Here is a 26653-nt window from a genome sequence, read left to right as displayed (position 1 = left end):
GGTCAGTACTGAGGGAGTTCTGCCCTGTCACAGGTCAGTAACTGAAGCAGCATTGCACCGTCGGAGGGTCAGTACTGATGGAGCGCTGCACTGTCAGAGGGTCAGTACTGAGGGAGTGCTGCACTGTCGGAGGGTCAGTACTGAGGGAGCGCTGCACTGTCGGAGGGTCAGTACTGAGGGAGTGCTGCACTGTCGGAGGGTCAGTCCTGAGGGAGTGCTGCAATTTCGGAGGGTCAGTACTGAGGGAGTGCTGCACTGTCGGAGGGTCAGTACTGAGGGAGTGCTGCACTGTCGGAGGGTCAGTACTGAGGGAGTTCTGCACTGTCGGAGGGTCAGTACTGAGGGAGTGCTGCACTGTCGGAGGGTCAGTACTGAGGGAGCGCTGCACTGTCGGAGGGTCAGTACTGAGGGAGAGTTGCACTGTCGGAGGGTCAGTACTGAGGGAGCGCTGCACTGTCGGAGGGTCAGTACTGAGGGAGCGCTGCACTGTCGGAGGGTCAGTACTGAGGGAGTGCTGCACTGTCGGAGGGTCAGTACTGAGGCAGTGCTGCACTGTCGGAGGGTCAGTACTGAGGGAGCGCTGCACTGTCGGAGGGTCAGTACTGAGGGAGTTCTGCACTGTCGGAGGGTCAGTACTGAGGGAGTGCTGCACTGTCGGAGGGTCAGTACTGAGGGAGTGCTGCACTGTCGGAGGGTCAGTACTGAGGGAGTGCTGCACTGTCGGAGGGTCAGTACTGAGGGAGCGCTGCACTGTCGGAGGGTCAGTACTGAGGGAGTTCTGCACTGTCGGAGGGTCAGTACTGAGGGAGTGCAACACTGTCGGAGGGGAAGTAGTGAGAGAATGCAGCACTGTCGGAGGGTCAGTACTGAGGGAGTGCTGCACTGTTGGAGGGTCAGTACTGAGGGAGTGCTGCACTGTCGGAGGGTCAGTACTGAGGGAGTTCTGCCCTGTCACAGGTCAGTAACTGAAGCAGCACTGCACCGTCGGAGGGTCAGTACTGAGGGAGCGCTGCACTGTCGGAGGGTCAGTACTGAGGGAGTGCTGCACTGTCAGAGGGTCAGTACTGAGGGAGTGCTGCACTGTCAGAGGGTCAGTACTGAGGGAGCGCTGCACTGTCAGGGACAATACTGTCAGACGGTCAGTACTGAGGGAGTGCAGCACTGTCGGAGGGTCAGTACTGAGGGAGCGCTGCACTGTCGGAGGGTCAGTACTGAGGGAGTGCTGCACTGTCGGAGGGTCAGTACTGAGGAAGTGCTGCACTGTCGGAGGGTCAGTACTGAGGGAGCGCTGCACTGTCGGAGGGTCAGTACTGAGGGAGTGCTGCACTGTCGGATGGTCAGTACTGAGGGAGTGCTGCACTGTCGGAGGGTCAGTACTGAGGGAGTGCTGCACTGTCGGGGGGTCATTACTGAGGGAGTGCTGCACTGTCGGAGGGTCAGTACTGAGGGAGCGCTGCACTGTCGGAGGGTCAGTACTGAGGGAGTTCTGCACTGTCGGAGGGTCAGTACTGAGGGAGTGCAACACTGTCGGAGGGGAAGTAGTGAGAGAATGCAGCACTGTCGGAGGGTCAGTACTGAGGGAGTGCTGCACTGTTGGAGGGTCAGTACTGAGGGAGTGCTGCACTGTCGTAGGGTCAGTACTGAGGGAGTTCTGCCCTGTCACAGGTCAGTAACTGAAGCAGCACTGCACCGTCGGAGGGTCAGTACTGAGGGAGCGCTGCACTGTCAGAGGGTCAGTACTGAGGGAATGCTGCACTGTCGGAGGGTCAGTACTGAGGGAGCGCTGCACTGTCGGAGGGTCAGTACTGAGGGAGTGCTGCACTGTCGGAGGGTCAGTCCTGAGGGAGTGCTGCAATTTCGGAGGGTCAGTACTGAGGGAGTGCTGCACTGTCAGAGGGTCAGTACTGAGGGAGTGCTGCACTGTCAGGGACAATACTGGGGAAGTGCTGAACTGTCAGACGGGCAGTACTGAGGGAGTGCAGCACTGTCGGATGATCAGTACTGAGGGAGTGCTGCACTGTCGGAGGGTCAGTACTGAGGGAGTGCAACACTGTCGGAGTGTCAATACTGAGGGAGCGCTGCACTGTCGGAGGGTCAGTACTGAGGGAGAGCTGCACTGTCGGAGGGTCAGTACTGAGGGAGCGCTGCACTGTCGGAGGGTCAGTACTGAGGGAGTGCTGCACTGTCGGAGGGTCAGTACTGAGGGAGCGCTGCACTGTCGGAGGGTCAGTACTGAGGGAGTTCTGCACTGTCGGAGGGTCAGTACTGAGGGAGTGCAACACTGTCGGAGGGGAAGTAGTGAGAGAATGCAGCACTGTCGGAGGGTCAGTACTGAGGGAGTGCTGCACTGTTGGAGGGTCAGTACTGAGGGAGTGCTGCACTGTCGGAGGGTCAGTACTGAGGGAGTTCTGCCCTGTCACAGGTCAGTAACTGAAGCAGCACTGCACCGTCGGAGGGTCAGTACTGAGGGAGCGCTGCACTGTCAGAGGGTCAGTACTGAGGGAATGCTGCACTGTCGGATGGTCAGTACTGAGGGAGCGCTGCACTGTCGGAGGGTCAGTACTGAGGGAGTGCTGCACTGTCGGAGGGTCAGTCCTGAGGGTGTGCTGCAATTTCGGAGGGTCAGTACTGAGGGAGTGCTGCACTGTCAGAGGGTCAGTACTGAGGGAGTGCTGCACTGTCAGAGGGTCAGTACTGAGGGAGCGCTGCACTGTCAGGGACAATACTGGGGAAGTGCTGAACTGTCAGACGGTCAGTACTGAGGGAGTGCAGCACTGTCGGAGGGTCAGTACTGAGGGAGCGCTGCACTGTCGGAGGGTCAGTACTGAGGGAGCGCTGCACTGTCGGAGGGTCAGTACTGAGGGAGCGCTGCACTGTCGGAGGGTCAGTACTGAGGGAGCGCTGCACTGTCGGAGGGTCAGTACTGAGGGAGTGCTGCACTGTCGGATGATCAGTACTGAGGGAGTGCTGCACTGTCGGAGGGTCAGTACTGAGGGAGTGCAACACTGTCGGAGGGTCAATACTGAGGGAGCGCTGCACTGTCGGAGGGTCAGTACTGAGGGAGAGCTGCACTGTCGGAGGGTCTGTACTGAGGGAGCGCTGCACTGTCGGAGGGTCAGTACTGAGGGAGTGCTGCACTGTCGGATGGTCAGTACTGAGGGAGCGCTGCACTGTCGGAGGGTCAGTACTGAGGGAGCGCTGCACTGTTGGAGGGTCAGTACTGAGGGAGTGCTGCACTGTCGGAGGGTCAGTCCTGAGGGAGTGCTGCAATTTCGGAGGGTCAATACTGAGGGAGTGCTGCACTTTCGGAGGGTCAATACTGAGGGAGTGCTGCACTGTCAGAGGGTCAGTACTGAGGGAATGCTTCACTGTCAGAGGGTCAGTACTGAAGGAGTGCTGCGCTGTTGGAGGGTCAGTACTGAGGGAGTGCTGCACTGTCAGAGGGTCAGTACTGAGGGAGTGCTGCACTGTCGGAGGGTCAGTACTGAGGGAGTGCTGCACTGTTGGAGGGTCAGTACTGAGGGAATGCTGTGTGTCAGTACTGAGGGAGTGCTGCACTGTCAGAGGGTCAGTACTGAGGGAGTGCTGCACTGTCAGAGGGTCAGTACTGAGGGAGTGCTGCACTGTTGGAGGGTCAGTACTGAGGGAGTGCTGCACTGTCGGAGGGTCAGTACTGAGGGAGTGCTGCACTGTCGGAGGGTCAGTACTGAGGGAGTGCTGCACTGCTTTTCAGTTGAGACACAGATGGGAAGTCCCATCTGCCCTCTTGGTTGGATGTAAAAGTTCCCTCGGACACTATTGGAGGGAGTGTGTTGGGGAGAAGGAGTGTTGTTCTTCCCAGTGTTTTGGAGCCAATATTTACCCCTCAACCATCATAACTAAAAGTAGATGATCTCATCGTTATCACATTGCTGTTTGTGGATTCTTGCTGTCATAGAGTCATCACAGTACAGCGGGCCATTCGGCCCTCCGATTTCATGCTGGCTCTCCGTACAACGCAGTCAGTCCCATTCCCCCTGCTCTACCCCCCCGTATCCCTGAACGATCCCGGTGCTTAAAGGGTTAAATTGCGAGGACAGGTCGCTCGCTCAGACTAGGCTCTTGTATTCCCTCGGGCGTAGAGGATTAAGGGGCGGTCTCGTCGAGGGGGTTTAAGACGATTAAAGGATGCGAGAGGGTCGACGATAGAGAGAAACTGATTCCTCTGGTTGTTGTGGGGTAGGGGTGGGGGCTGCAGTCCAGAACAAGGCGGGGTCAGAACCTTCAAACGAGAGCCAGGCCGTTCGGGGCGACGATGCCAGGAAGCACTTCCTCACACACAGAGGGGAGCGGGAATCCGGAACTCTCTCCCCCCAACAAAAAGCTTTCGAGACTGAGGATCAATTGAAAATTTCCAAGCTGCGATTGATAGAATTTTTTTGGTGCGTTAAGGGCTGGGGAACTAAGGCGATGTTACGATACAGATCAGCCGCGATCTCGTTGAATGGCGGGAACGGGTTTGAGGGGCTGTTCCTGTTCCTGTAGATCAAAGCAAAATACTGCGGATGCTGGAAACCTGATACAGAAACAGAAAATGCTGGGAAAACTCAGCCGGAGAGAGAGAGAGACGGAGTTAACGTCTCGAGTCCGTATGACTTGAACGAAGAGTATTACAGTTCTGAAGAAGAGTCGTACGGACTCGAGACGTCAACTCTGTTTCTCTCTCCACAGATGCTGTCAGACCTGCTGAGTTTTTCCAGCATGTTCTGTTTTTGTTCCCTGCTGTTTCTATATTGATGTGGCTGCTTTGTCCTGGGCTGTGAGTACATGAGATGGCGTGTCCCTGACTTGACTCCTCACACCCGTCCTCTCACAGGCCTTCATCTGGTGGATGACCTGATCGTAGCCTGGGTTGAGTCGGTAGTTAGGAAGGCAAATGCGATGGGGAGAAGGCGGGAGAATGGGGTTGAGAAACTTATCAGCCATGATTGAATGGCGGAGCAGACTCGATGGGCCGAATGGCCTAATTTCTGCTCCTATGTCTTATGGTCTTATTTCGAGAGGACTAGAATATAAAAGCAGGGATGTGCTGCTGAGGCTTTATCAGGCTCTGGTCAGACCACATTTAGAATATTGTGAGCAATTTTGGGCCCCGTATCTCAGGAAGGATGTGCTGGCCCTGGAGAGGGTCCAGAGGAGGTTCACGAGAATGATCCCAGGAATGAAAGGCTTAACATATGAGGAACGTTTGAGGACTCTGGGTCTATACTTGATGGAGTTTAGAAGGATGAGGGGGGATCTGATTGAAACTTACAGAATACTGAAAGGCCTGGATAGAGTGGACGTGGGGAAGATGTTTCCATTAGTAGGAGAGACTAGGACCCGAGGGCACAGCCTCAGAGTAAAGGGAAGACCTTTTAGAACAGAGATGAGGAGAAACTTCTTTAGCCAGAGAGTGGAGAATCTATGGAATTCATTGCCACAGAAGGCTGCGGAGGCCAGGCCATTGAGTGTATTTAAGACGGAGATAGATAGGTTCTTGATTGGTAAGGGGATCAAAGGTTAACGGGGAGAAGGCGGGAGAATGGGGTTGAGAAACTTATCAGCCATGATTGAATGGCGGAGCAGACTCGATGGGCCGAATGGCCTAATTTCTGCTCCTATGTCTTAGGGTTAGATCTGGTGTGTGGGACGGTGTAGTGGTAGTGTTACCAGGCTAATAATCCCGAGGCCCAGGCTCAGGGAGGGGGGATGGGTTCAAATCCCACCGCATAGAGTCATAGGGGTCTGCAGCACAGGAAAAAGGCCCTTCGGCCCATTGAGTCTGCGCTGGTCAAACAAGTACCTAACTATTGTAATCCCATTTCCCAGCACTAGGCCTTGTTTGCCACGGCATCGCAAGTGCACATCCAAACACTTCTGACGGAATTTAAATTCGATTAATCAATCTGGAATTATAAAGCTAGTCTGTAGTGACTTTGAAACCACCGTTGATTGTGTACAAAACCCCCATCTGGTTCACTAGTCGGAAGGAAATCTGCTGCCCTTACACACATGAATCCAGGCTCCACACCCACGGCAATGTGGTTGACTGTTAACTGCCCTCTGAAAGCAACTCAGCTGAAGGGGCACTTAGGGTGGGGGCGGGGGTCAAGAAATGCTGGTCTTGCCAGCGACCCCCACATCCCGTGAAAGAATAAAGGGGGGGCGGGGGGAAATAAGGCGCCATACGAATGCAGGTTATTGTTGCCTGGTGTGTGTGTGTGTGTGTCTATCTCAGAGAGAGAGAGAGAGGGAGAGAGGTAAAAGGCTTATCTCGAACAGTGCTGAGCCTCTCTGAAGGGTGGTTTACATGTCAGTTTATGCAGCGCTGACACACACACGGGGCAGGACTGAGGGAAGAGGAGGGGCAGAGCTAGACAGAGAGAGAGAGAGAGAGCGAGAGGGAGAGAGAGAGAGAGCGAGAGCGAGCTGGTCAGTTTGCAAGTCCTTTCTCAGTCAAGAGGTTGCAACTGTTGGGAAGGAGCAGGGGAGGTGGGGTAGGTGGGGGGGGAGGTGGGGGAGAAATGAATTGCCAGTGTGGACATTGACAGGGGAAGCTCGGGGCTGGGAGGGGGTGGGGGGGGTGGGTGGGTTGAAGGTGGGAGTGTGCACTAGGCGGAGCAGATGTGGACTGAATTTGGTGTGTGTTTCATTTCCTGACTTGGAGTAGCCCTGGGGTGGGTGGGGAGGGCGGGTGGGGGGGGTGGGAAATAGACAAAAGTGGATTAGGTCTCTATTTGAAAAGTGTGACAGGGCTGCAGACATGTGATATATGTCATTTCTTGTGAAGTTTGTTTGCTAAGCAGCCCTCCTGCTCTTACACCCACCCTCCCCTCCCCTCCACCAACAAACACAAAACAAAACTGTTTGTGTTTCCTCTCTCTGGTGGGTGTTTGGTTTGTTTACAGCCCGAGGGAGTTTTTTTTAATTGTGTATATATATATATAAAAAGCGAAGGAAGGCAAGAAGGCACGAGAAATGACCTCGGTATGGAAAAGGCTTCAACGAGTGGGGAAAAGAGCAGCCAAATTTCAGTTTGTCGCTTCCTACCAGGAGCTCGTCGTGGAATGCACCAAAAAATGGTGAGTCAAAAAGTTGCATTCTATTCCAAGAGTTTCCCTCCTCCCGAAGTTCGAGGAGAGGGAGCCAACAAGGGGGCAGGGTGTTGAGGTTCCTCCCGCGGCTTCACTGGCGACGGGGCGGGCGGGGGTGGAGAGGCTAGAAGTTTAAGGAAGTGTAGCTGCCAAGTGCATTTCTGCTTCTGACACAACTCTCCTGGGGACCTGCGATGATCTTGTTTTGCCAAAGCCAAAAAAGATCAGACATGTTACAATTTATAGATATATATATATTTATATATAAGGAGCAAGAATCATTTTGTTTTTTTGTCTGAGCTGGGGCTGGTACAGTCTTGCCTTACGGCGGAGTTTGTTGTGTGTGAGGGGTGTGCTGTAATCTATTTTATGATCAGTGTAAATTCTCCAGGAGAGGAGAGACTGTTAATCCCTTCTCCTCTCCTCTGCCCCTCTCCTCTCCTCTCCTCTGCTCCTCTCCTCTGCCCCTCTCCTCTCCTCTCCTCTGCTCCTCTCCTCTGCCCCTCTCCTCTCCTCTCCTCTCCTCTGCCCCTCTCCTCTGCCCCTCTCCTCTCCTCCTCTCCTCTCCTCTGCCCCTTTCCTCTGCCCCTCTCCTCTCCTCTACCCCTCTCCTCTGCCCCTATCCTCTGCCCCTCTCCTCTGCCCCTCTCCTCTCCTCTACCCCTCTCCTCTGCCCCTATCCTCTGCCCCTCTCCTCTGCCCTCTCCTCTCCTCTACCCCTCTCCTCTGCCCCTATCCTCTGCCCCTCTCCTCTGCCCCTCTCCTCTCCTCCGCCCCTCTCCTCTGCCCCTCTCCTCTCCCCTCCTCTGCCCCTCTCCTCTGCCCCTCTCCTCTCCCCTCCTCCGCCCCTCTCCTCTGCCCCTCTCCTCTCCTCTCCTCTGCCCCTCTCCTCTGCCCCTCTCCTCTCCCCTCCTCTGCCCCTCTCCTCTGCCCCTCTCCTCTCCTCTGCCCCTCTCCTCTGCCCCCTCCTCTCCTCTCCTCTCCTCTGCCCCTCTCCTCTCCTCTCCTCTTCCCCTCTCCTCTCCTCTGCCCCTCTCCTCTCCTCTCTGCCCCTCTCCTCTCCTCTCTGCCCCTCTCCTCTCCTCTCCTTTCCTCTGCCCCTCTCCTCTCCTCTCCTCTCCTCTCTGCCCCTCTCCTCTCCCCTCCTCTCCTCTGCCTCTCAGCCAGCGAGGCTCTGTGTGCCTGGGGTTTTGGGACAATTATAGCCATGACAGGGGAGAGATTATAGCCACCCCTGCCTTGGCCCATCCTCTCAGTGTGTAGAGTCCAGCTCACTCCCAGCACTTCTGTAACCCGAATGGGTGCGTTTATTTTTAAAGTTAAAATCATTACGACGTTCCTATGCACTTTGACATCCCAGGGGGATCGTGTGAAGCTTTCAAAATGTTCACTTGACTTTGCTCCTTTGTGTTTGGGGATTATCAGTCTGGGTGAATTGAGGGAAGCAGTAGTCTGCAGTGTGCTGCACTCCTCCTGCTTTAGGCTCCATTCTCACCCACCTGGTGTTCGACAGGTAAAGCAGCCCCGCCTTCTGTACTCCAGACCTTTAGACAGTCTTTGTAACCGCTGACAGCTTTCATCTGCGCAGTCCCCAGATCTGCACCCTCACCCTGTGCTGCCATTGCTCTGCGGAGTGGCGGAGAGAGATAGCTGCCCGGTCAGGCCTGCACTTCAGTGCTACCCCCAGTCCTGCAATAACATCTCCAGGTTGCTCAGACAGTGGGGGGAGCTTATCTCTGTATCTAACCCCGTGCTGTACCTGCCCTGGGAGTGTTTGATGGGGACAGTGTAGAGGGAGCTTTACTCTGTATCTAACCCCGTGCTGTACCTGCCCTGGGAGTGTTTGATGGGGACGGTGTAGAGGGAGCTTTACTCTGTATCTAACCCCGTGCTGTACCTGTCCTGGGAGTGTTTGATGGGGACAGTGTAGAGGGAGCTTTACTCTGTATCTAACCCCGTGCTGTACCTGTCCTGGGAGTGTTTGATGGGGACAGTGTAGAGGGAGCTTTACTCTGTATCTAACTCCGTACTGTAGCTGCTCGGAGTGGGGTTGGTGGTAGCTGTTTGTTTTAGTCCTGACACCACCTATCCGATGGAGGACAATAAATTTGCAACTAAATAGTTAATACTTCTTTGGGGGCACAGATTAAAGTGTGGATATGTCACTTTTAGAAACATAGAAACTAGGAGCAGGGGGAGGCCATTCGGCCCTTCGAGCCTGCTCCGCCATTCATTATGATCATGGCTGATCATCCAACTCAATAGCCTGCTCCCGCTTTCTCCCCATACCCTTTGATCCCTTTTTGAGCTATATCTAACTCCTTCTTGGAAACATACAATGTTTTGGCCTCAGCTACTTTCTGTAGTAGCGAATTCCACTCTCTGGGTGAAGAAATTTCTCCTCATCTCAGTCCTAAATGGTCTACCCCGTATCCTCAGACTGTGACCCCTGGTTCTGGACTCCCCCCACCATCGGGAACATCCCTCCTGCATCTACCCTGTCTGGTCCTGTTAGAATTTTATAGGTTTCTATGAGATCACCGCGCATGTTTTTCTGCAAGTTTAGTGGGAAATGCGTTGTGTTGCAGCCCAATGATTATTGACGGTATATCTTTGGTTGTAACATCACTATCTATGTGACTGAGTGATGCCAAATACTCCCAATGCCTGGGGAGAGGTGGGCTAGGAGGGTTGATTCAAGTGAACTGTCACACTGACAGCACCTTACAGGTCACCCTGCCCCTCTGGGACATCTCGAAACTGTCCACACGCTGTCAGTGCTGGTTAGAGAGGCTGTTGCTGTTGTTCAGAGGACCATTGGAACCTGGCACGGTTTACCACAAGACTGAGCCTGAGGCCTAGATCCCCATTTAAAAGGGAATTGAGAACCTGTTGAGGAGGAAGTATAAAAATGGAGATGGGGAAGTGGGATTAGAGCAGGTTGCATCAGTTAACCACTTCCAGAGTCTCGGGTCTTGTGCGTCTCCCTCATTATTGCTGGCCCTCGATCAGGCCTTCTCCAGCATCACTGGACCCCGGGCCTTTATTGCTAGGCCTTGAATCTTCCCCCATTATCGCTGAGCCCAGGGGCTGCCTCCAGTATCACTGGACCTTGACCTCCCCGTTGTCGATGGGCCTCAGTCCTCCCCCACCATTATTGCTGGACCTCACATCAGGCCTCCCATTATTGCTGGGTTTTGGTCTCCTCTCCTATTATCACTGGGCCTCAGGCCTCTCGCAATATCGCTGGGCCTCAGGCCTTTGCTATTATCACTGGGCCTCAGGCCTCTCGCAATATCGCTGGGCCTCAGGCCTTTGCTATTATCACTGGGCCTCAGGCCTCTCGCAAAATTGCTGGGCCTCAGGCCTCTCGCAATCTCGTTGGGCCACAGGCCTCCCGCGATATCGCTGGGCCTTGGGCTTCTCCTATTATCACTGGGCCTCAGGCCTCTCGCAATATCGCTGGGCCTCAGGCCTTTGCTATTATCACTGGGCCTCAGGCCTCTCGCAAAATTGCTGGGCCTCAGGCCTCTCGCAATCTCGTTGGGCCACAGGCCTCCCGCGATATCGCTGGGCCTTGGGCCTCTCCTATTATCCCTGGGCCTCAGGCCTCTCCCACTATTGTTGGGATTGGGTCTCCTTTCCTATTATCGCTGGGACCTGGGCCTCTCTCAATATCACTGGGCCTCAGGCCTCTCCTATTATCGCTGCGTTTTGGTCTCCTTTCCTATTATCAATGGGCCTCGAGCCTCCCTCGTTAGTAATAGGACCTCCAACTGTGCCCATCAGACTTTGGGAAAGGGACACTGTGCAAGGGCAGCTTGCAAATGCTTTCAAATTCTTAAATTCGGATTGGGATTGTCATGAGGCTGCAACTCTGATCTTGGAGATCCCCCTTACATACTATGAAACAGGAAACAAATGTAGATGAACTGGTCGGGCAGATAGCAACTCTTCTCCGTTATCATGGAGCCACATGGACCATCAGAAATGCTCCCTTTTTCATTCATTTACAGGATGTGGGCATCGCTGGCTAGGCCAGCATTTATTGCCCATCCCTAATTGCCCCCTTGAGAAGGTGGGGGATGAGCCGCTTTCTTGAACCGCTGCAGTCCGTGTGGTGTAGGTACACCCACAGTGCTGTTAAGGAGGGAGTTCCAGGATTTTGACCCAGCGACAGTGAAGGAACGGCCGATATAATTCCAAGTCAGGATGGTGAGTGACTTGGAGGGGAACTTGCAGGTGGTGGTGTTCCCATGTGTCTGCCGCCCTTGTCCTTCTAGATGGTAGAGGTCGTGGGTTTTGGAAGGTGCTGTCGAAGGAGCCTTGGTGAGTTGCTGCAGTGCATCTTGTAGTTGGTACACACACTGCTGCTATTGTGCGTCGGTGGTGGAGGGAGTGAATGTTTGTGGATGTGCTGCCAATCAAGCGGGGCTGCTTTGTCCTGGACGGTGTTAAGCTTCTTGAGTGTTGTGGGAGCTGAACTCATCCAGGCAAGTGGAGAGTATTCCATCACGCTCCTGACTTGTGCCTTGTAGATGGTGGACAGGCTTTGGGGAGTCAGGAGGTGAGTTACTCGCTGCAGGATTCCCAGCCTCTGATCTGCTCTTGTAGCCACAGTGTTTATATGGCTGGTCCAGTTCAGGTTCTGGTCAACGGTAACCCCCAGGATGTTGATAGTGGGGGATTCAGTGATGGTAATGCCATTGAACATCAAGGGGTGATGGTTAGATTCTCTCTTGTTGGAGATGGTCATTGCCTGGCACTTGTGTGGTGCGAATGTTACTTGCCACTTGTCCACCCAAGCCTGGATACTGTCCGGGTCTTGCTGCATTTCAGTATCTGAGGAGTCGCGAATGGTGCTGAACATTGTGCAATCATCAGCGAACATCCCCACTTCTGACCTTATGATGGAAGGAAGGTCATTGATGAAGCAGCTGAAGATGGTTGGGCCGAGGACACTATCCTGAGGAACTCCTGCAGTGATGTCCTAGAGCTGAGATGACTGACCTCCAACAACCACAACCATCTTCCTTTGTGCTAGGTATGACCCCAACCAGTGGAGAGTTTTCCCCCTGATTCCCATTGACTCCAGTTTTGCTAGGGCTCCTTGATGCCACACTTGGTCAAATGCGACCTTGATGTCAAGGGCAGTCACTCTCTCCTCACCTCGGGAGTTCAGCTCTTTTGTCCATGTTTGAACCAAGGCTGTAATGAGGTCAGGAGCTGAGTGGCCCTGGCAGAACCCAAACTGGGCATCAGTGAGCAGGTTATTGCTAAGCAAATGCCGCTTGATAGCGCTGCTGATGACCTCTTCCATCACTTTACTGATGATCGAGAGAAGACTGATGGGGCAGTAATTGGTTTGGATTTGTCCTGCTTTTTGTGTACAGGACATACCTGGGCAATTTTCCACATAGCCGGGTAGATGCCACTGTTGTAGCTGTACTGGAACAGCTTGGCTAGGGGCGCGGCAAATTCTGGAGCACAAGTCTTCAGTACTATTGCTGGAATATTGTCAGGGCCCATAGCCTTTGCAGTTTCCAGTGCCTTCAGCCGTTTCTTGATATCACATGGAGTGAATCAAATTGGCTGAAGACTGACACCTGTGATGCTAGGGACTTCCAGAGGAGGCCGAGATGGATCATCCACTCGGCACTTCTGGCTGAAGATTGTCGCAAATGCTTCAGCCTTATCTTTTGCACTGATGTGCTGGGTTCCTCCATCATTGAGGATGGGGATATTTGTGGAGACACCTCCTCCAGTGAGTTGTTTAATTGTCCACCACCATTCACGACTGGATGTGGCAGGACTGCAGAGCTTAGATCTGAGCCGTTGGTTGAGGGATCGCTTAGCTCTGTCTATCACTTGCTGCTTATTCTGTTTGTAACACAAGTAGTCCTGTGTTATAGCTTCACCAGGTTGACACCTCATTTTTAGATATGCCTGGTGCTGCTCCTGGCATGCCCTCCTGCACTCTTCATTGAACCAGGGTTGATCCCTGCCTTGATGGTAATGGTAGAGTGGGGGATATGCCGGGCCATGAGGTTACAGATTGTGTTCGAGTACAATTCTGCTGCTGCTGATGGCCCACAGAGCCTCATGGATGCCCAGTCTTGAGTTGCTAGATCTGTTTGAAATCTATCCCATTTAGCACGGTGGTTGTGCCACACAACACGATGGAGGGTATCCTCAATGTGAAGGCAGGGCTTTGACTGTGCAGTTGTCACTCCTACCGATACTGTCATGGACAGATGCATCTGCGGCAGGCAGGTTGGTGAGGATGAGGTCAAGTATGTTTTTCCCTCTTGTTGGTTCCCTCACCACCTGCCGCAGACCCAGTCCAGCAGCTATGTCCTTTAGGACTCAGCCAGCTCGGTCAGTAGTGGTGCTACCGAGCCACTCTTGGTGATGGATGAAGAGTCATACAGACTCGAAACGTTAACTCCTGTCTTCCTCTCCACAGATGCTGTCAGACCTGCTGAGTTTGTCCAGCAATTTTTTGTTTCCAGGCCATTTCAGAGGGCATTTAAGAGTCAACCACCTTTCTGTGGGCCTGGATCCTGTTTGCCTGTCACTGTTTGTGTGGGTCGACATGCTGTCGCCATGCACTTTGACTTCAGAGGCTGATCCTTGGGCTTGACGGAACTAACCGGAACATCGGCGACAGTGCCGTGCTGCCCCTTTGGTGCCAGGGTAAAGAAGGAACACTGCCGCCTTATTGTCCTGGCATTCCCCCAGGGCAGGCGCGGAGGCGTTATTCTTTTCCTGACATCGCCCAGCCTCGTCGGCCCCCTCGGGATGTAAATGGCCCCACGGTCGCTATTGGAAGAAGAGTTAGTGTGAGTGGGGGTATTGGTGGGAGGGGGAGATGACCACCCTACCCACCCCCACAGCCAGTGACCGGAGGCCGATATGTTTACCCCCCCACCGTACAACATCACTTAAAAAAAAACGATGATCGCATTGCTGTTTGTGGGGTCTTGCTGTGCACAAAATGGCAGCCATGTTTTCCTGCACCGGAACAGTGCCTTGCGCTTTGAAAGAACCTGATTGGCTGTGAGCGCGATTTGGGGAAACGCCCTGAGGTAGCGAAAGGCGCCTTTTTCTTTGTTCAGCACCCCCGGCCTTCGTTGCCCGCCCCTAATTGCCCCCTTGAGAAGGTTGGGGGGGGCGGTGAGCCGCCTTCTTGAGCCGCTGCCGTCCCCGTGTGGTGTTAGCGAGGGGCCAGGGGGTGGGTGGTTTCAGGATTTGGAGAGTGAGAGAGCGTTACTGCTCCCCCCCACCCCCCCCCACCCCCGAGGGGCTGAACCTTCTTGCCCTCGTCGACAGGGCCCCCGAGGCACAGCCCCTGAGGCCTAGCTCACCTGAGGTGGTCAGGAGCTCTGCACAGGCCTGAGCTACACAGCCAGGGCAGTGACCAAACCTCAACGGGTGGTTCCCATCCAGGCCGAGGGAGTCTTTGGCCACCAGAGATTGGCTCAGCTGGTGACCCCAGAGGCCCAGACTAATGCTGTGGAGACACGAGTTCAAATCCCCTCAGGACAGCTGGTGAAATTTAAATCCAATTAATAAATCTGGAGTTATAAAGCTAGTCTCAGTGATGGTGACCATGACGACCATCATCGATTGATGTAAAAACCCCTAATGCCCCCTCTTTAGGGAAGGAAATCTGCCATCCTTACCTGGTCTGGGCCTACACGTGACTCCAGACCCCACAGCGAATGTGCGTGACTCTGAAATGGCCGAGCGAGCCACTCAGTTTGAGGGCAATTAGGGATGGGCAATAAATGCTGGGCCTAGCCAGCGACGCCCACATGCTGGGAAAGAATAACTTTAAACTAAATTAACTTCCCGTGCGAAAAACGGCACCACTGACAGGGCAGCACTCCCTCGGCATTGGCACCGGGCGCACCCAGCCTGGCTTTTGCACTCAGGCCTCGAGGGGTAGATCGGATGGCAGTGATGGTCCAGCCCACAAGCCTCCACCATGATCGGTGGCCTCTGGGCCCAATCTGGGCATAGCCACCTTGCTGCCTGTGAGATCTTGCTGTGCGCAAATTTGGCCGCCTCCTTACCCGCTTTGCGACAGCGAAGGCACTTCAGGGTTTGGAAAGAAAGGACTTTGTTGGCTGTGAAGCACTTTTGAGACCTTGTGAGGTGGCGTCGGGTGCTATAGAAATGCAGATCTTTCTGGCTCGGCGGCAAGAGAGCAACATGAGTGGAGTCAAGGTAGACATCATCGTTAAATTGGCAAGGACAGGAGTAAACAGCCTATGGGATTTTAGTCTCTCTCTGTATTCGTCTCTCTCCCTTGCTCGTGTCTCTCGCTTGCACTCTCTCTCTCTCTCTCTCTCTCGCTTGCACTCTCTCTTTCTCTCTCGCTTGGGCTCTCTCTTTCTCTCGCTTGCGCGCTCTCTCTCTCGCTTGCGCACTCGCGCTCTCTCTCTCTCTCGCTTGCGCGCTCTCTCTCTCACTTGCACACTCGCGCTCTCTCTCTCTCTTTCTCTCTCACTTGCGCGCTCTCTCTCTCTCGTTTCTGCTCTCTCTCTCTCGTTTGCACTCTCTCTCTCTCTCTCGCTTGTGCGCTCTCTCTCTCTCTCGCTTGTGCGCTCTCGCTCTCTCTCGTTTGCGCTCTCTCTCTCTCTCGCTTGCGCGCTCTCTCTCTCGCTTGCGCGCTCTCTCTCTCGTTTCCGCTCTCTCTTTCTCTCATTTGCGCTCTCTCTCTCTCTTGCTTGTGCGCTCTCTCTGTGTGCTCTCTCTCTCTCTCGTTTGCGCTCTCTCTCTCTCTCGCTTGTGCGCTCTCTCTCTCGCTTGTGCGCTCTCTCTCTCATTTGCGCTCTCTCTCTCTCTTGCTTGTGCGCTCTCTCTGTGCGCTCTCTCTCTCTCTCTCGTTTGCGCTCTCTCTCTCGCTTGTGCGCTCTCTCTCTCGCTTGTGCGCTCTCTCTCTCTCTCTCTCTCGTTTGCGCTCTCTCTCTCTCTCGCTTGTGCGCTCTCTCTCTCGCTTGTGTGCTCTCTCTCTCTCTCGCTCGCTTGTGCGCTCTCTCTCTCTCTCGTTTGCGCTCTCTCTCTCTCTCGCTCGCTTGTGCGCTCTCTCTCTCGCTTGTGTGCTCTCTCTCTCTCTCGTTTGCGCTCTCTCTCTCTCTCTCTCGCTTGTGCGCTCTCTCTCTCGCTTGTGTGCTCTCTCTCTCTCTCATTTGCGCTCTCTCTCTCTCTCGCTCGCTTGTGCGCTCTCTCTCTCTCTCGTTTGCACTCTCTCTCTCTCTCGCTCGCTTGTGCGCTCTCTCTCTCTCTCGTTTGCGCTCTCTCTCTCTCTCTCTTGCTTGTGCGCTCTCTCTCTCTCTCGCTTGCGCTCTCTCACTTGCACTCTCTCTCTCGCTTGCATGGTCTAGCTCTCTCTCTGGCTCTCTCGTGTCCTCCCGCTCCCTCTCTGGTTCTCTCGCTCTGTCTTTTGCGCTCCTGCTCTCTCTGTCTCTCGCTCTGTCGGTGTCTTCTCTCCCTTTTGTCTCAAAAGAAAAGGGCTTCCCACAGTGATTGGCGGTTCCGAACCGGAGTCCCGGTTGCCAGGCTAGACCAGTGAACGGCGGTCGATTGATCAAGCGCACAGCACGATCCCACACGCAGGAGCAACACACCCCACCCCCTAGCTCCCTGCTGACCCCGAGCAATCACTTCAGAGACGAAGGTTGGCCTCAGGAAGCCAGAGAGGAACCCCTGCCCTGAACAAAGTGGGAAAGGCAGGAATAGCAAAACAAAAGAGAGAGAGAGAGAGAGGGAGAGAGAGCCTGAGTGGTCAGTTTACATTTCACAAATTCCCAAACAGTTCAGAGTAAAAGAGAAAGTCGCCTGAGACCAAATAGGGAAGAGTGACGGAATGCTGCCAAGTATGAGCTGATCTCAGCCCCTGTTTCACAGCCAGTCTGCCCAGGAAGCTGGTTTACATCGGATTCCCTGAGAATAATTCAGTTCCCAACCTGGAGAGCGCAGAAGCACCATAAGTAGGAGGAGGCTATTCACCCATCATGGCTCTTTTCCCAGCACATTGTACCAAGTCCCATTCTCTACCGAGGGGGTGCTGCACTGTCGGAGGGTCAGTACTGAGGGAGTGCTGCACTGTCGGAGGGTCAGTACTGAGGGAGTGCTGCACTGTCGGAGGGTCAGTACTGACGGAGTGCTGCACTGTTGGAGGGTCAGTACTGACGGAGTGCTGCACTGTTGGAGAGTCAGTATTGAGGGAGTGCTGCACTGTTGGAGAGTCAGTATTGAGGGAGTGCTGCACTGTCGGAGGGTCAGTACTGAGGGAGTGCTGCACTGTTGGAGAGTCAGTATTGAGGGAGTGCTGCACTGTCGGAGGGTCAGTACTGAGGGAGTGCTGCACTGTTGGAGAGTCAGTATTGAGGGAGTGCTGCACTGTTGGAGAGTCAGTATTGAGGGAGTGCTGCACTGTCGGAGGGTCAGTACTGAGGGAGTGCTGCACTGTCGGAGGGTCAGTACTGAGGGAGTGTTGCACTGTCGGAGGGTCAGTACTGAGGGAGCGCTGCACTGTCAGGGGGTCAGTACTGAGGGAGTGCTGCACTGCCAGAGGGTCAGTACTGAGGGAGTGCAGCACTGTTGGAGAGTCAGTATTGAGGGAGTGCTGCGCTGTCAGAGAGTCAGTACTGAGGGAGGGCTGCACTGTCGGAGGGTCAGTACTGAGGGAGGGCTGCACTGTCGGAGTGTCAGTACTGAGGGAGTGCTGCACTGTTGGAGAGTCAGTATTGAGGGAGTGCTGCACTGTCGGAGTGTCAGTACTGAGGGAGTGCTGCACTGTTGGAGGGTCAGTACTGAGGGAGTGCTGCACTGTTGGAGAGTCAGTATTGAGGGAGTGCTGCATTGTTGGAGGGTCAGTACTGAGAGAGCGCTGCACTGTCAGAGGGTCAGTACTGAGGGAGTGCTGCACTGTCAGAGGGTCAGTACTGAGGGAGGGCTGCACTGTCAGAGGGTCAGTACTGAGGGAGTGCTGCACTGTTGGAGAGTCAGTATTGAGGGAGTGCTGCACTGTCAGAGAGTCAGTACTGAGGGAGGGCTGCACTGTCGGAGGGTCAGTACTGAGGGAGGGCTGCACTGTCGGAGGGTCAGTACTGAGGGAGGGCTGCACTGTCGGAGTGTCAGTACTGAGGGAGTGCTGCACTGTCGGAGGGTCAGTACTGAGGGAGTGCTACACTGTCGGAGTGTCAGTATTGAGGGAGTGCTGCACTGTTGGAGAGTCAGTATTGAGGGAGTGCTGCACTGTCGGAGTGTCAGTACTGAGGGAGTGCTGCACTGTCGGAGGGTCAGTACTGAGGGAGTGCTGCACTGTTGGAGAGTCAGTATTGAGGGAGTGCTGCACTGTTGGAGGGTCAGTACTGAGAGAGCGCTGCACTGTCAGAGGGTCAGTACTGAGGGAGTGCTGCACTGTCAGAGGGTCAGTACTGAGGGAGGGCTGCACTGTCAGAGGGTCAGTACTGAGGGAGCGCTGCACTGTCGGAGGGTCAGTACTGAGGGAGTGCTGCACTGTCAGAGGGTCAGTGCTGAGGGAGTGCTGCACTGTCAGAGGGTCAGTACTGAGGGAGTGCTGCACTGTCGGAGGGTCAGTACTGAGGGAGTGCTGCACTGTCGGAGAGTCAGTACTGAGGGAGTGCTGCACTGTCGGAGGGTCAGTACTGAGGGAGTGCTGCACTGTCGGAGGGTCAGTACTGAGGGAGTGCTGGACGTTTTGGAAGGGTCATTGAACCCAGGCCCCCTGGGGTCTGCCCCCTCAGGCGGGTGTAAAGGGTCCCACGGCGAGTATTGGGAGAAGAGCGGGTGGGGGACATTAACCCGGGGCCCTGGAGCCACCATTTACCCCTCGGGCAGCAGTGCTCGGAGTGACAAAATGAGCAGTCATTTCCACGCTAGGCCATGTTTCACAGCCAGTGTCTGTGCCGGTGGTTACAGAAAGTGAAAGTGAGTGTGCCTTTACACTGAAGGCGTTGTCACTTTTATAACACTGTAAAGGTCAAAACCAATGCTGGATCATGCAGACATTTCCGGTAAATTCCAACTCACGGAGGAATCACTCTGGAGCGCTCCTGGAGCGACCGGGTTCGGTTCCGGGCCCTGTGCCTCAGGGAGGATATCTCGGCCTTCGAGGGAGCAGGCGGGGGAGGGGGCGGGTAGGGGGGGGGGCCGGTTGTAGGGGGGGGTGGGTGTACGGCGCAGATTCACCAGGATGGTGCCGGGGGCTGAAGGGGTTAAATTCAGCCCGTCGGAAGGAGCGCTCCGAGTTGAGAGTCGGGACTCCCTGGATTCGAGCCACAAACTCCTCCGGAGGCTTCGGCCCGTAATGTAGGCCCGCCCTGTCGGTGCAGCACTGTCGGAGGCGCCGCCCGTCAGGCAAAATGGCGGCCGTGGGCAGGGGGGTGGGGGGGGGCGGGGAGGGAGTTCTCCCCCCCCCACCCCCCCGCCAGTTCCCTCCACCCCCCCACCCCCCTCACCCAACACCCCCTCCCCGTAAAAACAAAGCCTGATGGGCTGTTACCACCTTGCTGTTTGTGGGATCTTGCTGTGCGGGAGCCAGCCGCCGCGTTTCCTGCATTACTCCGCTCCGAAAGCGCCTCGGGAACGTCCTGAGGTGGCGAAGGGCGCTATAGAAATGCGAGTTTCATCTAAGCTTCCCACCCCCGCCCCGGTCGCCGTGGTAACTGGGAGTTCCATCGGGGCAACGGAGACGATGATTTAAATTCCCAGGGCCATCCCATTGGGGGGGTTGTTGTCGCCCCCGGGGGGGGCGAGGGAACTTTGACCTCCGGCTGACCTTCAACCTTCCCCTCGCCGTGTGGTAAAGGTTACGGGTTTCGGGCAGCGGGAACCGCCCGTCCCAACCCCGAACCAGACCCGAGACGGCTCCCCCGACCCCGGAAGAGGAACCCGAAATGGAAGGAAGGTGCTAGAAGCCCCCTGCCTACAAGCTGAGGTGGCCTTACTCCAGGGGTCAGAGTTCAAGAGTCCCAGTGATGGAGTTCGGTCTTTCCAGGGTTGGGGGTGAGGGTCAATGGAGCGAGACCCATGGATCGACGTGGATGAGCCACAACACAGTCCAGTTCAATGTCCACCCAGCTTAAATTCCGGAAGGTTAATTGTTTGTCAAGTGGCTGATTCATTCTCAGATGTTTCATTATCAGATATCTCACTCACCCCTCCCCCTCTCTCTTTCCCTCCCTCTCTCCCTCCCTCTTTCTCTCTCTCCCTCCCTCTCCCCCTCCCTCTTTGTCTCTCTCCCTCCCTCTCTCTTTCTCTCTCCCTCTCCCCCTCCCTCTTTCTCTCTCTCCCTCTCTCTCTCCCTCCCTCTCTCTCTCTCCCTCCCTCTCCCCCTCCCTCTTTCTCTCTCTCCCTCCCTCTCTCCCTCTCCCTCCTTCTCTCTCATTCTTTCCCTCCCCCTCTTTTCCTCCCCCCTCCTCTCCCCTCTTTACTCCTTTCCCCCTTTTCCTCTCTCTTCCCGCTTTCTCTTCCCCCCCTCTTTTTGTTCCCCTCTCTCTATCTGCCCCTCCCCCTCTCTCTCTCTGCCCCCCTCTCTCTCTCTCTGCCCCTCTCTCTCTCTCTGCCCCTCTCTCTCTGCCCCTTTCTCTCTCTCTCTCTCTGCCCCTCTCTCTCTCTCTCTCTGCCCCTCTCTCTCTCTGCCTCTCTCTCTCTGCCCCTTTCTCTCTCTCTCTCTCTCTCTCTCTGCCCCTTTCTCTCTCTCTGCTCCTCTCTCTCTCTCTGCCTCTCTCTCTCTCTGCCCCTCTCTCTCTCTCTGCCCCTCTCTCTCTCTCTCTGCCCCTCTCTCTCTCTCTCTGCCCCTCTCTCTCTCTCTGCCCCTCTCTCTCTCTCTCTGCCCCTCTCTCTCTCTCTGCCCCTCTCTCTCTCTCTCTGCCCCTCTCTCTCTCTCTGCCTCTCTCTCTCTCTGCCCCCCTCTCTCTCTGCCTCTCTCTCTGCCTCTCTCTCTCTCTGCCCCTCTCTCTCTCTCTGCCCCCCTCTCTCTCTCTGCCCCTCTCTCTCTCTCTGCCTCTCTCTCTCTGCCCCCCTCTCTCTCTCTGCCCCCCCTCTCTCTCTCTCTCTCTCTCTGCCCCTCTCTCTCTGCCTCTCTCTCTCTGCCCCCCTCTCTCTCTCTCTCTCTCTCTGCCCCTCTCTCTCTCTCTGCCTCTCTCTCTCTGCCCCTCTCTCTCTGCCCCTCTCTCTCTCTCTCTCTCTCTGCCTCTCTCTCTCTCTGCCTCTCTCTCTCTGCCCCTCTCTCTCTCTCTCTCTGCCTCTCTCTCTCTCTCTCTCTGGCCCCCTCTCTCTCTCTCTGCCCCTCTCTCTCTCTCTCTGCCCCTCCCTCTCTCTCTCTCTGCCCCTCTCTCTCTCTCTGTCCCCTCTCTCTCTCTCTCTCTGCCTCTCTCTCTCTCTCTCAGCCCCTTTCTCTCTCTCTCTCTCTGCCCCCTCTCTCTCTCTCTGCCCCTCTCTCTCTCTCTCTGCCCCTCCCTCTCTCTCTCTGCCTCTCTCTCTCACTGTGCCCCTCTCTCCCCCTCTCCCCCCCTCTCTACCGAGATGCAAGGCCTTCCTCCTCTCCTGAGGGCGCTGACTCTCGCTGGGCCACGGGTCCAGGAGACCAGCTGCTCCCCTGTTCCCAATTCGGGCCTGAGCTGTGGGAGTGAGCGTGGGCTGGAAGTGCAGCCTGCGGCCTCCCCCTGCCCTCAGGCGCAGAGGGGGGTTCGGGTTGGGTTAGCGAGCAGAGAGAGGCAGACTCGACTGCAAACTCCCCACGAGGTAACATCCCCCCCACCCACTGCTGACCCCAGGAAGCACCGGGCTATTCACCCTTGACGGAGAGCTCCACGGAGCGGACACACACAGGCAAGGCAAGCGAGCGGCTCTGGCCTGTGAGCTTGGTCAGCCCCAGACCAGTGAATACTGGTGAAGAAGCAGGAGACAGGCCAGAAAAGGACACAGTCTCCCGGAGGAGACTAACCTTGGAAAAAGAGAGGGCAAACATTGCAAAAATTCAAGGGGAATGGAGTATAAAAGTCGGGAAGTCTTGCTACAACCACACAGGGCATTGGTGAGACCTGCGCCCGGGGTACAGTGTGCAGTTTTATCCTCCGTACTTAAAGAGGGATATACTTGTATTGGGGGCAGTTCGGAGAAGGTTCACTCGGTTGATTCCTGAAGGGAATTATCTTACGAGGACAGGTTGGGCCCTATAATCCATTGTGTAGGAGAGCGAGAGGTGATCTTATTGGGACGTAGAAGATTCTGAGGGGGCTCTGACAGGGTGGTTGCCAGGAGGACGTTTCCCCCCTCCCCTCGTTCGGGGATCTAGAACGAAGGGGGGGGGACACAGTTCAGAATGAGGGGAATTAAGACGGAGAGAGGAGGGGAGGAATTTCCTCTCTGGAGGGTCCGGGAGTCTGTGGAATTCTCTCCCTCCAGAGAGCAGTGGAGGCCGGGTCACTGAGTATAGTCAAGGCTGAGGTAGACGGGTTTTGGATCGACAAGGGGGTCGAGGGTTATGGGGGTGGGGGGGGGAGGGGGGGGACGGACAGGAAAGTGGAGTTAAGGCCACAATCAGATCAGCCATGACCTTATTGATCAGCCTCGAGGAGCCGAATCCTCCTGCTCTTATTTTCTTATGATAGAACCGTAGAAAAGTTAACAGCACAGAAGGAGGCCGCTCGGCCCATCTTGTCCATGCCAGCCCGAGGACGCCCAGGTGCCCTTTCTAATCCCACCTTCCCTGCACCCGGCCCATAGCCCTGCAGCTCACAGCACCTAAGGTGCAGATTCGGGTACTTTCTAAAAGCTCGGGGCGGTGGGGGGTGGTCGCGTAACTATGGTCGAATGAAGTGAGAGGCCTAGCCTGAGGCTTCAGGCCTGGCTAGGCCCCAGGTGTCTCCGCACCCCCCCAGTCTCTCCCAAACTCCTCTGCATTCACTAACTGTTAAACTGTTCTCTTCGGTCAGGCCTTCAAGAGCCACCTGAGTTGCCGATGAAGGACCTAACGATGCTGTAACCTTCCCAAGGCCACAGGCCTGTCCCCCAGAATGTGGGCAGTTAAGGCCCAGCGGTTATTACCCAACCCTGGGTGCCATTTGGAAGCTGGGCGGCTGCAGAATGGTAGCAAAACAGGGGGTGCCAAAGGAGGCCTGCGGAGGGCAGGCAATACCCAGGCTTTAGTGGTCCGGGTAGGCCTTTACAACATTGAGGGTGCTTTACCACGAACGCGTGACTTCTGCATTGTTAATGATGGCCCAGGACCACCAGGGTATAAACACATGAATCCAAAAGTCACATTCTCTCTCTCACCACTGTTCCCATTAGCTGATGGTACGAAGGATGATAGGGGGCACAGATTTTGGGTAAGTTGGGGGAATGTGAGAGGAACTTTCTTGTAAATTCTTTGGATGAGCATTTATTGCCCATCCCTAATTGCCCTTGAGAAAGGGAATATCTTGCTCAGCCAATTCAGAGTCAACCACATTGTTGTGGTGGGGAAACAGCAGATTTCCTTCCCCTAAAGGGCATTAGTGAACCGGATGGGCCTTTCATGTCCATCGTTAGACTTTTAACTCCAGGTTTTCATAGAATTCAAATTCCGGCAAGGTGGGATTCAAACCCGGGTCCCCCAGAGGGTTACTCCATGTCTCTGGATTACTGGCCCAGTGACAGTACCACTGCGCCACCTCCCCCTACCCCCAGCGAGAGGCAACAACCTGGAACTCCCTGTGTAGGAGGAGGGCGGAAGCAGAGACGATGAATGGTTTTGGAAGGACATTGGATGGGCGCTCGATCGTGACAGAAGTAGGCCAGATTTCATTAGACCTTACGGAGCAGAAGTAGGCCATTCGGCCCATCGAGTCTGCTCCGCCATTCAGTGAGATCGTGGCCGATCTGATAATCCTCAACTCCACTTTCCTGCCTTTTCCCCATGACCCTTGATGATTAAAAATCTGTCTATCTCAGCCTCGAATATATTTAATGACCCAGCCTCTACAGCCCTCTGCGGTAAAGAATTCCACAGATTCACTACCCTCTGAGAGAGAAAATTCCTCCTCATCTCTGTTTCAAATGGGTGACCCCTTACTCTGAGATTATGCCCTCTGGTCCTAGACTCTCCCACAAGGGGAAACAACCTCTCAGCATCTACCCTGTCAAGCCCCCTAAGAATCTTATATGTTTCAATAAGGTCGCCTCTCATTCTTCTAAACTCCAATGAGTACAGACCCAACCTACTCAACCACTCCTCGTAAGAAAATCCCTCCATCCCTGGGATCAACCTAGTGAACCTTCTCTGGTCTGCCTCCCAATGTTAGTATATCTTTCCTGAGATAAGGGGACCAAAACTGTTCACAGTATTCTAGATGTGGTCTAACTGGTGCATTGTATAATTTTAGCTAGTGAACCCTTCTCTGGTCTGCCTCCAATGCCGGTATATCTTTCCATAGATAAGGGGACCTGAACTGTTCACAAGTTGGCTGGGATCGAGCCTGAGGATGTGGCAGGCCCCGTCAAAATGCAAGGCTCCCTCCCCCTCTTGCCTTTGCCGACCAGCTGGGAGGGCGGGTGGGGGAGGGGGTAGCACCCTGTTTGGTTTAGTTTTGTTTTGTTTTCTCTTCCGAAGCGCTCGGTCGCCGTGGTGGTGACGAGGAGGGGGAGCACAGCAAGATCCCGCTCGCTAGCGCCATTGCCAGACGGGGCTGGATAATCGCGCGATGCTCCGTGGCTGGAGGGTAAAGATCCCAGCGAGGGCAGAGGGCTGGGAGGGGGCTGGGGTGGGGGAGTGAATTGGGGGTTTAGATGTCCTGTGAAATAAGGCTGTGGGGAGGGGGGTCAGACAATGGTTGTTCACTTGGCGCAAACCTCTCCCAGATTAACCAGGGCTCCTGTCTATAAATAGCGCTCACAGGAAACAGCTGCCTAACAGAGAATAGACTCCCCTTCGAACAGCAACTAAATCCCTCAGTGTCTCCGTCTAAAAGCAGAAAGGGCGTAGGGAGGGGGAGGAATCAGACTGCGGAAGTCAGGGGGCCTACTCCTGCTCCCCACCACCCCCCCCCGGCTCCCACGTGAATTTGACCCAGCTATGCGACCAAGTGAGGCATCGCAGCGTGTCCAGCTTCGTTTTCCCCGCCTTCCCCCCACCCCCCACCCCCCCCACCTCTTCCTGCACCAGCTCACACTCCAGAAAGGAGCCCCAGGGACAGGAGGGGGAGGCCATTCAGCCCCTCGAGACCCCTCCCAACGTCCAGCCGAACCATTGCTGATCTGCACCTTAATTCCAGCTCCAACCCGCCTGGGACCCCACAGCCCTTAACCCCCCCCACCCCCCCATTAACCCAACCGAAACCTACCCATCTCGGGGCTGAGCTTTTCAGTTGGCCCCCAGGTCTCCGCAGCTTTTTCGGGGGGGGTGAAGGGGGCCGGGGAGAGAGAGTTCCGGATTCCCGCTCCCCTCTGTGTGAGGAAACGCTTCCTGACATCACCCCCGGAGCGGCCTGGCTCTCATCTTAAGGCCCTGCCCCTCTTGTGCTGGACTCATCCCCCACCCCTCCCTCCCTCCCCCCCCCCAACTCCCTCCCTCCCTCTCCCCGGGGAAACAGTTTCTCTCTATCGACCCTCTCGAATCCTTTAATCATCTTAAACCCCTCGATTAGGGTCACCCCTCACACTTGTACACTCGAGGGAATACAAGCCTCGGCTGTGCGGCCTGTCCTCGGAATTTAACCCTCCTATCCCTGGTGAATCTGTGCTGCATCCACCTCCCCTCCCTCCCTCCCTCCCCCCTCCCCTTCTCCCCTCCCCCTCTCCCCTTCCCCCTCTCCCCTTCCCCCTCCCCCTCTCCCCTCCCCCTCTCCCCTTCCCCCTCCCCCTCTCCCCTCCCCCTCTCCCCTTCCCCCTCTCCCCTTCCCCTTCCCCCTCTCCCCTCCCCCTCCCCCTCCCCTCCCCCTTCCCCTCCCCGTCCCCCCTCCCCCCTCTCCCCTTCCCCCTCCCCCTCTCCCCTCCCCCTCCCCTTCCCCCTCCCCGTCCCCCCTCCCCCCTCTCCCCTTCCCCCTCCCCCTCCCCTTCCCCCTCTCCCCTCTCCCCTTCCCCCCTCCCTCCCTCTCCCCTCCCCCTCCCCCTCCCCCTCTCCCCTCCCCCTCTCCCCTTCCCCCTCCCCCTCCCCCTCTCCCCTCCCCCCCTCTCCCCTCCCCCTCCCCTTTCCCCCTTCCCCCTCCCTTTCCCTCTCCCTCCCCTTCCCCCTCCCCCTCTCCCCTCCCCCCTCCCCCCTTCCCCCTCCCTCTCCCTCCCCCTCCCCCATCCTCCCTCCCCCTCCCCCATCCTCCCTCCCCCTCCCCCATCCTCCCTCTCCCCATCCCCCCTCTCCCTTCCCTCCCCCTCACCCCTCACCCCCATCCCCCCTCCCCTCCCCTCCCCTCCCCATCTCCCCCACCTTCCCCCCTCACCTCCCCTCCCCTCCCCCCTCCAGAGGCCGACACGACCTTCCTGAGGTGCGGGGCCCAGGGCTGAACCCGGTCACTCCAGGCGAG

General features: G+C 55.9%; 1 protein-coding gene across 1 annotated transcript in view; it reads left to right on the top strand.

The window, feature by feature from the left end:
• Positions 1–6993: 6993 nt before the first annotated feature.
• The window catches only part of LOC144673792 (EH domain-binding protein 1-like), a 98011-nt gene continuing 78351 nt past the window's right edge, over positions 6994–26653 (top strand). Inside the window, exon 1 of the mRNA XM_078535453.1 lies at positions 6994–7103. Within this exon, the coding sequence (XP_078391579.1) occupies positions 7000–7103 (104 nt within the window). The 5' untranslated portion in view covers positions 6994–6999. The remainder of the gene's footprint in view (positions 7104–26653) is intronic.

Source organism: Cetorhinus maximus, unplaced genomic scaffold (assembly GCF_964194155.1).
Source record: "Cetorhinus maximus unplaced genomic scaffold, sCetMax3.hap1.1 HAP1_SCAFFOLD_468, whole genome shotgun sequence".
In the NCBI taxonomy this organism is placed as follows: Eukaryota; Metazoa; Chordata; class Chondrichthyes; order Lamniformes; family Cetorhinidae; genus Cetorhinus; species Cetorhinus maximus.
The sequence above is the reverse complement of the archived record's forward strand: the minus strand, read 5'-3'. Positions and strand labels throughout refer to the sequence as shown.